Source organism: Meleagris gallopavo, chromosome 4, assembly GCF_905368555.1.
Source record: "Meleagris gallopavo chromosome 4, MGAL_WU_HG_1.1, whole genome shotgun sequence".
In the NCBI taxonomy this organism is placed as follows: Eukaryota; Metazoa; Chordata; class Aves; order Galliformes; family Phasianidae; genus Meleagris; species Meleagris gallopavo.
Genome location: NC_139407.1, coordinates 9,760,353 through 9,773,227, shown reverse-complemented (window position 1 = coordinate 9,773,227; position 12,875 = coordinate 9,760,353). Strand labels below are relative to the sequence as shown.

At 40.0% G+C, this 12,875-nt stretch overlaps 1 protein-coding gene across 1 annotated transcript in view; it reads left to right on the top strand.

Moving 5' to 3' along the window:
• RNF150 (ring finger protein 150) overlaps window positions 1-12,875 on the top strand; it is a 119,443-nt gene that overhangs the window by 63,295 nt on the left and 43,273 nt on the right. Inside the window, exons 2-4 of the mRNA XM_085222112.1 lie at window positions 4,231-4,481; window positions 11,616-11,687; window positions 12,097-12,179. Of these exons, the coding sequence (XP_085078238.1) occupies window positions 4,231-4,481; window positions 11,616-11,687; window positions 12,097-12,179 (406 nt within the window). The remainder of the gene's footprint in view (window positions 1-4,230; window positions 4,482-11,615; window positions 11,688-12,096; window positions 12,180-12,875) is intronic.

Below are 12,875 nucleotides of genomic sequence, written 5' to 3'. Positions count from 1 at the left end.
TCTGAGCTGGGCGCTTGCAGGCTGTCAAATTGTTTAGATCTGCATTTATCTCGCTGCTTCATAATAGGTGGTAGTTACTGAAATAGATTCCTAATAATGAAACTGTTTCTTGAAGGTGCAAAGGAAGAGTTGCTTCGGCTCTTGCACCATCCTGTGGGGCGTCTGTTCCTGGACTCCCAACACAGACCAGGTTATGAGTGATGTTGCACTAAGGCAATTTCTGAACTCTAAAATTATATCTGAGTTTTCTGTTACAGAATCTGTGGAGGGAAATACTTTAGTAGCTGATTTTGATGGACAACTTAAGAGAAATCCGTATTGACATTTTGCTAGGACATATTGGAGAAGAGCTATCTACCTCCCAAACTAGAATTCTATTCAAGTAATTCAGTTAATTATTTCTCCGACTTCTGCAGTTGCTAAGAGTAAAGAAGTAAATCTTCTAAGATGTATCAGAAACATACCTCAATCAGAAACTGACAAAGCAGTAAAGAAGCAGCCCCCCACTGCTGGCCCTGCTTGTTAATTAAGAGACCAGAGGACCATTTTTGATATCATTCCACAGCTCCCAAAGCAGAATCGAGAAACGTCATAGGGTTGTCGCCAAAGCCTGTTTCCAAGGTGGAAAATGTTACATACATCTTCTGCTCATAAAATCTCTTCATTTATTGAGTTGAAAGGGCTACAAAAGCCATGTACTTCACAGCCAAGTGCTGTGGGAAGGAGGAAGGCTTGGAGAGACTCTCCCAGGTATTTTTCTTTAGTGCGCATCTCACCATTGAAAATATTCTCTGACGTTATTGCTGCTTTGCTGAGCATCACCTCATGCAGGAGGCAGAGGAGAGCTGGTGCTCACTGCAGGCTCTTTACATCCACCTTCTTCCTGTCCTTGGACAGTGGCAAAATGTAACTCCTTTTCCTGCAGGCTGGGGTGAGGGAGAGTTCAGGATGACCCATGCAGGATGGAACAGTGCCTGGGTGATTCAGAATTATTTCCAGAACAACTCTTTTTAAGTGAACAAAGCAGACGCGGCTTGGTTGGACTGTTCTGCCGCTGATGGATTAGCCACAGGGTTACCCTGTGACTAGGAGCCAAGCTGAGCCTGTACAGAGTGTAGCAGTATTGCCCCTCTGGAGCCAGCAAAGCTTGGCCCTGTTGGCAGAGCTACATAATAGCAGGGAATGCAGAGCACAGAAGCTGAATCGCTGCCTGTGGATCAGCAGCATGTGTTCTCCGCTCAGAAATACTTGGTGAGGAGAATATGCTTCAGCAAACTGAAGGGAGTTTAAACATCACGAATGCCTGCGTTCGTGTTCTACCTTGCTTGCTTTTTGTTATTGGCATATAAGGAGAGAACACCGATATGTTAAGTGTTTCCTAAGCTGAAGAGGAAGAAAATCCATTCACTGCAGCCTGAATACCTCTGATTTATGAATCTCTGATTCATCCTGACAGCTATTTAAAAAATCATGTCAAAGTCTGCATTAATCTTGGCCAGAAAAAGAAAAGAAATGTGTTAGGTAACAAGAGTGCCACAAAGTGCAGTTGCCATTGTGGATGTAATGAAAGGCATTGTTAGCATCTAACTCACAAGAGAAGCATCAGTACATATTACCAGATAGTTTTTCTTTTTCTGAAGTCTGTTGAACAAATGTGTACTTGAGCATAGAAATCATCTCTATGATTGATGGCTCCTTACATTATTTCTCTTCTAGAATATGTATAGTTTTCCTATATATATATGAGCTTCCCACATGCCACTAGATACTGAAACACTGATCATGTTGTGATGTGTGGGAGGAAAGGAAAATAAACACTTGGTAATTATTGTTTTTTCCCAATATTATTTGTATTTGAGATTAAAAATTAATAGCTTGATTGACCAATTAGCCCTTTCTATAAGGCCTTGGAGGAATTATCATGAAGTGCTAAAAAGAATCTTCCTGCTTATTATTTGTTGCTGATATGTTTTGTTGTTGTTGTTGTTTTTTTCCAAGAATGCTGCATTACCAACTGTAATGTTTTCCAAGAAAATAACCAGGTAGCTTACAATTTGAATATATAGTTTGAATAAATAAAAGCAGCTGCCTGTCTCTTGCAAATAGCTGTCTTCTGACTTTGCATTTCAATTTTGTTTAGCATACGTCCGTGGCAATACATAGTTAGTATCTTGTATTGTAAAGTATCGTGAAAGGCCGTAGGCCAGAGGTGGCAGTAGATCATCCTAGCAATGAGATGGAAGGACGAGAAAGAGAAGGTATGCGTGTGGTTCCACTCTTACCAATGGAACATCACTTCATGATGCTTCCATTGCGAATCCAAGACTGAAAGGTGTACTTTGATCAGAAAGGGCAGGTGCTGAAGAGCAGGAATGAGGTGAGATTTATCCAGGAGATCAGAATTTTTGTCTGTCTTTGAAATTAAAGAAAGAAGGTAGGACATTACTGTGAAATCCCTGTTATTATAGGTATATTAATCCCATTATTAGTTGAATGTGATTCTTAATGTGCAGTGTGTCATGTATAACCATTGTCCATTATATATATTTCTCCAGAAATACACTGAGCACTGTTCAGATGCATTAGACATGGTAAAGATGTTAAAGCATGTTTTAAGAGACATTTTAGGTTAAGGATAATCTTAACAGTTAAGATGCTACCTGTATTTTCTTACTGAAAATATTTGCGTCTGTTCCTCCCATTAGCATGGACTTTCAGATAATGTCTTCCACACCACATCCTGCATCACAGTGCAGATGATGTTAGATGGCTGTTTGGACAAGCAAGGAGGTCAGAATGGTGGCTTTTGAGAGAAATTGATGAAATTAATTTCAGTTTTTTCAGCTGTGGGATTTTTTATTTTTATTTTTTGCTGTGGGTACTTTGTGGCTGTTTGTGAGGTTGCAGGTTGCTGCTTTGGTAGGCAATCTTTTCCCATGTCTATGAACGTCCCGCGGTAGGTGGCTTTTTGTCTTCCTTCCTTCCACAGTCAAAATACAGAAAACAGTGGAGTTTACAGCATGCCAGCTGATCTCCTGGGATTTCAGCTGAAATGCCAAAGCACTCACCTCCACTTCATTTCTCTGACTTCAACCCTTCCTTTCAAGTTTGTACCTTCCCCTCTAAATTCCAGTTCATGGTCGATGTAGATGTTATTGTATCTGGCATGTTTCTGTGTTCAAGTACATCTTGTTGGTACTTAGCTATTTGGTATAATGCCGGATTTGACCATTGCAAAATATAGCTCAGCTGTAAAAATTGTATACATTTGTTTTATGAAGGGAAAGAACAATATGCCTAATATTAACCATAAAGGAGTTCTTTTTATCCACAGAGCTAGAAGAGGCATCTAACAAGCCGCCTCATCCCAGACAATTTCAGTTTTTTATTTGTTGTGTATGTAGGGCATATAAAAGAAAAGAAAACAGTTTCAGCAGCATGTAACACAAATAAAACAAAACCAGCACTGCGCATAAAGGAAAAATGATGCAGAGTCATGAAAGGGCCTAATTCCATAGAGCTGTGGCTTCAGATGGGCTGACAGGATAGCAGGAAGACGGTACACCATCCTAGTAATGGAAGCCCCTTTGCTACACTGGTTGTGCTGACACATGCCCTTGTGAGGTGTGCTGTAAACTATGTCAGGGGCTGAGCTGGCCTGCAGTAACATTTTTTAGGAAATAAAATGGTGCTGCTGACTCTCAGTATGGCTCCTAAACACCTGGGTGGGCTCAGGCTGTAGAGTGCCTTGGTGGCACAGGGCGGTTCTGTGTGGAAATCCTGTTGTCCCTGCAGCTCCCTCCCATCCCTGGCCTGGAGCAAGAAGAACAACTGCAGCCCTGTGGGAATCGGTGAGTGGAAGCACTTCTGGTATTAGTGGAAACTTGGAGGGGCTTTGTGGCTGTGCAGAGGGAATTACGCTAGCTCCAACACATCTCTCTTTCTGTGGTGGTTACAGCACAATTCTGCTAGATAAGCCTCAGCAGAATTGGATGTCTGTGTTTGTCAAACCATGAAACGTGTTTTATGTATCTCACAGATCAGCTTTATAGGAACAAACTGTGTAACTGGTTCTGGTTGAAAACTTCACCGCATCCATCCAGCTTACCTCCTGATGAAAATCAGAAGGAGAAAGAGGAGCTTTTTGTTACTATTTTTGCTTTATTGCCTTACCACACTTTGCATTCAGCTGTTCTAATGAAAGTTTCTTTTCTCTCTTCTCTTTGACAGGCCTAGATGATGTTGTAGCAATAATGATTCCTGAACCCAAAGGAAAAGAGATAGTGAGCCTCCTGGAGAGGAACATCACTGTGATGATGTATATAACAATTGGGACACGAAACCTGCAGAAGTACGTCAGCCGGACCTCCGTGGTGTTTGTCTCCATCTCCTTCATTGTGCTGATGATCATCTCGCTGGCATGGCTGGTCTTCTATTACATCCAGCGATTCCGCTACGCAAATGCCAGGGACAGAAATCAGGTGAGTTAGTCCTGCCAAGGGGCTTGGATTCCAAAAAAATAATCACTGTGGGATTCAATTTTAAATGACCATGAAGTAAAATTTGAGGAAAATAAATGTGTGGTTTAAAAAAAAAAAACAAAACACAACAACTAATAATGAGTAGCGAAAAGAATGAGGATATAAAAATGTCTGTGTATGGAGAAAACCAAGAATTCTGTCAGTGGAGATGGGATTAAGGAAAAAAAAAAGGAATATAATGTGTGTATGATGTGGGGTTTTTTTCTGTGCAAAACACACATGAAATGAACAGAAAGAATGATAGCGTGTATTAGTAAAAAGATTAGTTTGTTACATATAGCCAAGCAATGGAGGAATGAATACGAATAAAAACCCTTATGATCAAAATGGTAACTAAAACGTAATGAGGTATGTGAAAGTATGTATAAGAAATAAGGCTTCGCAATATGTGAGGAGATTAAAAAGAAGTGTTTTCATTTTCATGCTTCTTCAGAAGGGCCTTTAAAGGAAAAGACATTCCTGTTCATTTGACAGTAATCACTGAACGTGTAAATGGTGTAGTGATAGTCACCCATATTATTAAACCTTTGGCTTTGGCATTTTGTCTAGCCTCTCCCTGAAAGAGACACAAAACCTATAGAGCTGGAGAGAAGCCAGCAGCATTGTGTGGGAATGAGTGGTAGGTCCTGAGGCCCTCGGGTTTATAAAGCACCCTCAATTTTTATAGTAGTTCAGCAACAAATATTAGTAGCGATATTGATGATAAATTTCATCTTTTCTTGACTGGATCCAACTAATCTTGGCATCAGCAGAACTGTGAAACTGAAACTTCTACGTTTCATTTTAATGGTGCAGTAGGAAATGTTATCAGTGCTGAAATCCGAGGAGATGACCATTTTACTGCAGGAAAAATAATGCTCTGTGATTCAGAGATGGTTTTGGACTCTTAATAAACTCCTGTTCCAGCAAGAGGAAGACTGCTTTGCTTGCTCTGCTGAAAAAATAAACTGGGATTGTTTACAATCGTCTTGTAGAAGAAAGTAGTGCTGCACTCAAACATAAACTTAACATATAGGGATCCCTCACCACTGCCATTGAAACTCAGGCATCCTCAGAGATAGAGAGCAGCTGCTCTGTATTGACAGACAGAAAGAATATATTTTACTTTTAAATATAGATCATGAAATTTTGAATAGTAAAAATGAGACTATCTCAGCTGGAATTTGAGCATCACTGGCAGCAGAGTCACTGTGGCTGTAGTGGCTGTGGTAGTTTTCAGATGCTTTGGCATCATGTGTGCCTGATTTATGCATGTGAATAACCTGAGTGTGCCTTCAATCAAGTAATTATACAGGCAGATTAGCAGTGTAAATAGGCATACATAAACATGAAACCCAGCAAAATAAGAAGCACCCTTCAGGTTATACATCATAGTTTGGAAGGACAAGTTTGTGTGTTCAAGCATTTTTCCTTTCCAGTCTTTTCTTTCTTTCTTTCCAGAAAGGAGAAATGTTTAAATGAGACTAGTGAGTGCACAAACAATTATCCTGAGCAGAGGTTTTGATAACTTTGTTATTGATACTAATTCTGTTTTTGAAAAGAATAAAAAAACAGACCTCCTAAGCAATTGTTACTTTTTTTTTTTTTTTTTTCTCTCCAAAGCTATAATTATTATCATTACAGGACAAACTGGAATTTCTTTATATACTTTCTTCACTCAGTTTTGCTTGTCTTTTAATCTCCTTACTGCTCTTTTCTTATGAAACAGTGACACATATGGATAACATTCAACCATTTCTGTTAGTGACTTTTTTAGTCCTGGTTATGGAGTATAGAAATGTAGGTAGCTGTCAGAATAGCTTCATTTGCTCTTTCCTTTTTCATGAGGGTTCCTTCCTCTAATGTTTTTTTGTTTTTGTTTTTAAACTTGAGCATGTTATCTTGTAATGTGAAGATGAGAGCACAAAGTTCTTAGATATTCAGATATATTCAAGAGAAATGTGTTCTATTGCTTTTTGGGATATAGTTTAGAACGTGGTGTTTTTTGTCATTTGTCTCAAAAGCTTTTGCCATTCTAGCTTGCATTTGGTATCATGCTTATTTGTTGTAAATGCCTTCGTTGCTGGCCAGCATTAAGAAGGGTGCTTTCTTCTATTTGTTAGTTAAAGTTTATCCAAAGGGTAAGGTTGAGATGTTGGTATAAACAGAGCTTCAGATGAAGAGGGTGCCAGCCAGCCTATTTAGGGAAAGTTGTGCCATCAGTTTCCTACCCAGTTTCCTACACACTGACTGCTCATCTAAGCACAAAAAGCTGTGACTCGTTAATTAGGTTTCGGTTTTAAAAATAATAATAAAGGAGATTTTTTTTTTTTATATCTGGATGATTTTAAATCCCACATTATTAAAATAAAAGCTTATGAGGGCGAGTATTTTCTTAGTTGAAGGAGAACTTGCACTTACCTCTTTGCTAACTTCCATCATGCATACTCTTCCTAGCTCTGGCTGATAGCGAGGCTGCTACCAACGGCAGTCCAGCCTCTGAGTGGGTAGCTTGGGCACTGTGCTGAGAAATTGGGACAGGGTAGCCAACTGCAAAATATGATGTATGGCAACTGTTGAGTCCTGGCCTCAACCATTGATTGATCACCTGGGGAAAGGATTGGGTCAGCCATGGGAGCACAGGTGAAGGCAATTCAGCTGTGCGACTGAAAGGGGGTGGAGCCCGGCTGCATCTCTCTTAGATCCTATCTAAGGGTTGACTGCCACTGGGGAAGGTTCTCTTTCTGGAGATTCCTCCTTTGTGGAGTCTTTCTCGCGAACCTAGTTCTTTGGATAGAGGTGAGCATTCCTTCCCTGTTTGTTTCTTTTCCCATTTTCACCACGGTAATCTTTCCAGCTGTAACACCAACTGTAAATACATGATCAGCAGAAAAAGTTGTATTATAAGAAAGCAAGGTTTCTGAACGTCTTTCATTGATTACTTTGAGTATCCCTAAGTCATGTTTCATTTTACCTCTTCTCAGCTAACTGACTGTAATTATGTTTTGGTTTTCTGTAAAATCTTTTTGTCAAGATTCATCACCACTTCTGTCTCGCTGCTCTTTCGTATACAGTGACTTTCCTTCCTATCTTATACATAGCTGAAGTTGCTGTTCAGTCACTTATTCCAAGAAGAACTAACTTAAAACAACAACTCTGGCTAATAATACAGGCAGATAGGAGGACTGAAGAATCTCCTGGATTTCTCCTCTTACTCCTTAGTGAAATGAAACCTGGGCATATAAACCTGGGCATATAGCACATATATTTATATTCAACCATCACTCTCCTTCACCCTCTCTGCAAAATCCAGGTTCACGTGCCAGAAAGGAGAACCAGTTAGGTGCTTGATTTAGCTGAGTAGAGAACCATGACTGCAAGGCTTCCCACTGCATGCCATGGCCCATTCATATGAATGTAAACTTAGTTGGGAATTTCTGCAGTGGAGCCTAAAATTGTCTTTCATTATGGGGTTATGCTTCTGCAGCTAGGGTGTCATCTACAGATACAATCATGCTTCTTACAGTCATAGAAAACATGGTTACGTTTCAATTTTGATTTTAATGTTTTGAGTTTTTAGGAGTGTCTTTAGGACAGGTGACTGTATGATATGTGTTAAAGTAGAAGGTAGGGTAATATTCATATGCATGAAAGTCCCAAGTTTTATTTCTCTTTTACCATCAAAAAAGTGGTCAGGAAGTAGATATGCTCAGCGTTATGTTCTTTTGATATCAAGCAAATCATTTCGTGAAAGAAAAGTATAGTCAACCTGTTTCCTCAGCAGCTTGTTCCTGAGGCCCTCCTGAAAATGAAATTGTCATCATGTCCATGAAAGACTATGGGAATTGTTTGTATCAAGCAACATCAGGTGGCAGATGTTGCTTGATACAAACAATAATTGAAAGCAGTTAGTTATTACATGACAAGTGAATTCCTGGAGGTCATTCAGCAACTGTCAGCAAGACTTGCCATCTTAGCCTTGTAGTAGCCAGGACACGGGCTTTAAAAAGTAAAATATCACATCAATGTGTCTCAGTTCATATTTCACCAGTAGTGTTTCTTTCTGAGATCAGAGATCCCTTTCTGTTGTCTGTGAACCATGGGATAGGAAGACAGCAAGCAGGAGGTATCTGAGTTCCGCATCTGTTGGCAGGATTTCTTCCATGTTGTTTCTTCCAATTTGCTTCTTGTTAAGAAGTTTTATGTAAAATCATTTTGATACCAAGTGAGCTCCATGATTTTTGCGGGATGGCAAAAGCCAAAGCAGGCAATTATTCCACTAAGGACCTGCAAGTCGTGGTTTAATATCCAGGGAAGAATCTAGTTTAGTATTTAACTGACAACGTATGGAGGTTCAGGCATTTCTCTGAGGAAGAAAACAGCTGGTCATGACTTCTTGGGAGAGTTTTGGGCCATTGGAGAGAGACATCAGATTTGAAGCAGTCTTCTGTCATTTACTTCCTCAGGAGCAGATGAGTGATGCTTTCCATGCTACTGTCCTTACCTTTTATGTAGTAGCATCATCTCCACAAGACCACTGCATCTGATACTCTTAACTCCTTCCAGTCCAATATCGAATGTTGCAGTCTTGCTAATGAGATTATGGGATTTATAATTATAAATCTCTAAGCTTCATTTTAAACCCTTAAGCTATTGTAATGCCTCTTATCTTCTAGGGACAATGATTGGTGATAGCATGCCTTTTCTTCAAATAGAAGAATCCTTTGGAAGTACAACTTTGCTCCAAGTTCTTTCAAAAATTAAATAATTCTTATTTGCATTTAAGTCATGAACTTGTCTATTTAAGATAGACAAGAGAAAGCAAACATGAAAACAAGCAGATCAAAGATGTACATGAGTCTTTAATCTTGTCCTATCCCCTTGAAGAACGTGCAAAAAAAAAGGAACTGAGACATTTCATTAGTTTAAGTAATAATAATGATAAAAAGGAATCACAAGCAATTCCTGAAGTAGGGTGCAATGGCTCTTGTCTCGCTCTGTGTTATCAGTCTGTCTTTGATTTACATTGAAGAAACAAATAGCTGGCAAGAAATGCTTCCAGCTCTTGTCAGATCTGTTTATTGAAGGGAGACTGTGAGAAAAATGTACCACAGGAAAGATGTGTAACTACAAGGAACTCCCTCACATGTAATAATTAGCTGTGCTGGGAAGCACATATGTAAATCTTATGAGATAGCCAAGATCATTTTCATCTCTTTAGCCAGGCCTGAAATTGCTCGCTGCTTTCAGGATTACACACATTCTATGTCTTTCCAATCCAATAAACTCACCCTCTAAATTAAATAGTGGTTTTAATTGAATCCAAAGAACAAAGTGGTAATTTATTAATCATATCTGTGTGATGATGAGGTCTCAATTTACAGGCAGCGTTCAGCTTTGTCCCATTTTTGGCTTCAAGCTCTCATCCCTCCAGCTGGAAACCCTTCCCATTGACATGCCCTCAGAATTCCAGCACAGGCAGTGTTCCCGGCTCTGAAAGTTGAATGTCTTCTGAGTCACCAGAGCTCCTAAATCTCCCGCCTAACTAACAGCACATGGTTGGAAATTAGATGGGAAAAGGGGGTGAGAAGAAGAGTTTAAGTCATTTACGGTTAGCAATTTGGAACGCGCTGTTATAAAACTAACAGGATGTCATGGGAGTAGGTGTGCTGTGTGATCCTGTGCAAGACAGGCAAGAAAAAACTGAAGAGAGCCCAGAGGAGGGTTGCCAGTATGTTCTGGGGTGCAATGAATGAGGAAAGGTGGAGGGAATCTCATTTAGTAAACTGGGAGAGGAAGAGGCTGAGGGCTCTGCCTGCAGCCTGTGTTGACACGGTGCATGCTTGGAGGGAAGGCAGTGTCAGACTCAAAGATGCACAGAGAAAGGACAAGCATAATAGTCACAAATTGCAGCTAGGGAAATTCTCCTTGTGTAATAATGATTTAAAAAAAAAAAAAAAAAGGTTGCGAGAGCAGTGAAGCACTGGAACAAATTATCCACAGTGGTTGTGAAATCTCCCTTCCTGGAGATAGTCAAAACTTGACTGGACGTAGGTCTGACTTTGAAGTTGACCCAGCCTTGAAGAGGGGGCAGGAGCTCATGACCTCCCTGAGACCTTTCCAGCATGTGAGTCTGTCGCCCAGTCTCCTTGTTGCGTTAGCACAGTGAGCAGCCAAGCCCTTGGAGTGCTGATGCAGGCACAAGCTCAGAAGCCTGCAGAGGTAGCTCCACGGAGCTGCGATTGTGGGAACTGCCCCACGTCATTCTTAGCCTCATCTTCAGCTTTTGAGAACAGTGTTTTGCATCAGCTGTTACTTTAATCTTGAGTGACAGTGGCCCAGCCAGCACAGTACTGTCAGAAATGTCACATGCTAAGGAATTTATGGTCACTATAGTGAAAGGAAAAGAAAAAGCAAACTGTTAGGTATGAATATGATGTTCTGTGGGACTATATATTGTTTTACCTGTAAGAAATTGCAGATGCTTTTGCCTCATTTTTATACCTTGCGTTACTTCTATGAAGGAGAAAAAAAGGAAAAAAAAAAAACCAAAAAAAAAACAAAAAAAAAACGAACTGAAGATAGTCTGTGTTCATCTTGATTAAAAAAAATTATCACCTAAATTTTGCTGGGTAACATGAATTGATCCTGGACCAAGTAAGAATAAAGACCTCCTGGATCTTAAGTCCAGCATTCATCGCGCTTACCAGCCCAGACCTCATTTTTAAATGTACTTTTTGCAAGTGTGATTAAAAAAAGGAGAGGAAAGAAGTGGGATACCAAAACAACAGACTTGTTAAGTATATTGCTACACACTGAAATAGTATAGTTGCCATAGTGTAATATCACAAGAGGCTCATGTGCAGTCCTCTCTGGAACTGAATTAGCATAGCTTTGCCTCATCAGCCATGGGGTACCAACAAGCCTAAAATACCTACTGTGCACTTATTCTGAATAACAGCATGACTGACCTCATCGGTACAGAACTGTCTGGTTTCATGTGCAGTTACTCGAGATTATTAAGAAACCTAAGGAGGAAAAATGAATTCTTCATGAAGAGCTACTCTTTGATTAAGAGCAAATTTTGTATTACAGCGCCGGCTTGGAGATGCTGCAAAGAAAGCAATCAGCAAGCTGCAAGTCAGAACAATCAGGAAAGGTGATAAGGTAATTTTTCCAATTGCTCATTACCAAATGAATCACTGCACTGAGAATTTCTTCCGACCACCAGGACAAAGAGGAAGAACAGAAGTGGCAACTGCTTATTAAGCTCACATGCGTCCTCTAGGTAGGGAAGGAATTCTGGTAATTTATGGAAGGAATGGAGTAGGGAGAGGAGGAGGTGAAATTATTTGGAGATGCAGAAAATCCTGAAAGTTCAAACGTGCTACCTGTATCTGCATGATTCCCAGGGAAAGTTTCCAGCAGGATATGTCTGAAAGTCTGACTTGCTTTTCGTGAAATGCATTACTGGATATGCAGCATGCATCAGGGACTGTTTTGTTTTGTCACGTAGACTCTTCTTTGAAGAGATTAGCTGACAAAATCAAAAATGAAAATGTTCTCTTTCCTGTAGGAAACTGAAGCAGACTTTGATAACTGTGCTGTTTGTATTGAAGGCTACAAACCCAATGATGTTGTCAGAATTTTACCTTGCAGGTAAGTTGAAGGTTGAAGGAGCTTTTAACTCTGATAGTCTGTCTATTTCACAAGTTATGCTCTGTTCTCAGAGTATCGCTCTGAGGTTTCCTGAGAGCCTGGGAGAGATGGGGAAATTAATTGCTTTGATTTATTCCTAATCTATTCTGTAAAGATACCTGAAATGACTCTTTTTCTTTACTTGAAGTGAAAATAACATTAGTGGTGGTAAAAACCTGAATTTAGCATGATAGTCAGAAATTTTGTCAGATCTGGATATATTACAAAGTTTTCAGTAGAATTTTAAACCAAAAGTTATGATGTTTCCTCCATTTTTCTCACTGGTTTTATGTTAGTCCAGAGTAACTCCCTTAGAAGAACCTGTTTCTGACTTCAAGGTGAGTCCTAGGAGTGGCAGCCAGGATTAGAGCAGGCTAACTGCTCCCCATAGACAGAAGTTAGCAGTTCTTGTGCTGTCCTGTGCCAGGACCAGAGAGAACGGTGTTGTCTGTTGCTGCCATGGAAATATTCCCAGACATGCGGGATATGAAAGTGACAAGAAGAGCTTTTAGGGTTGTTCCTTTCTCTTTTCATCCCTTTGTGTGAACAGGCCCAATGAAGTGTGCATGCTCACAGTGATGTGATGCAGGAGTGTGGCCTCTTGCCAGCGATAAGAACTGTATTCACCTCTTCGTACTGTTGTATTGTCTTCCTTGG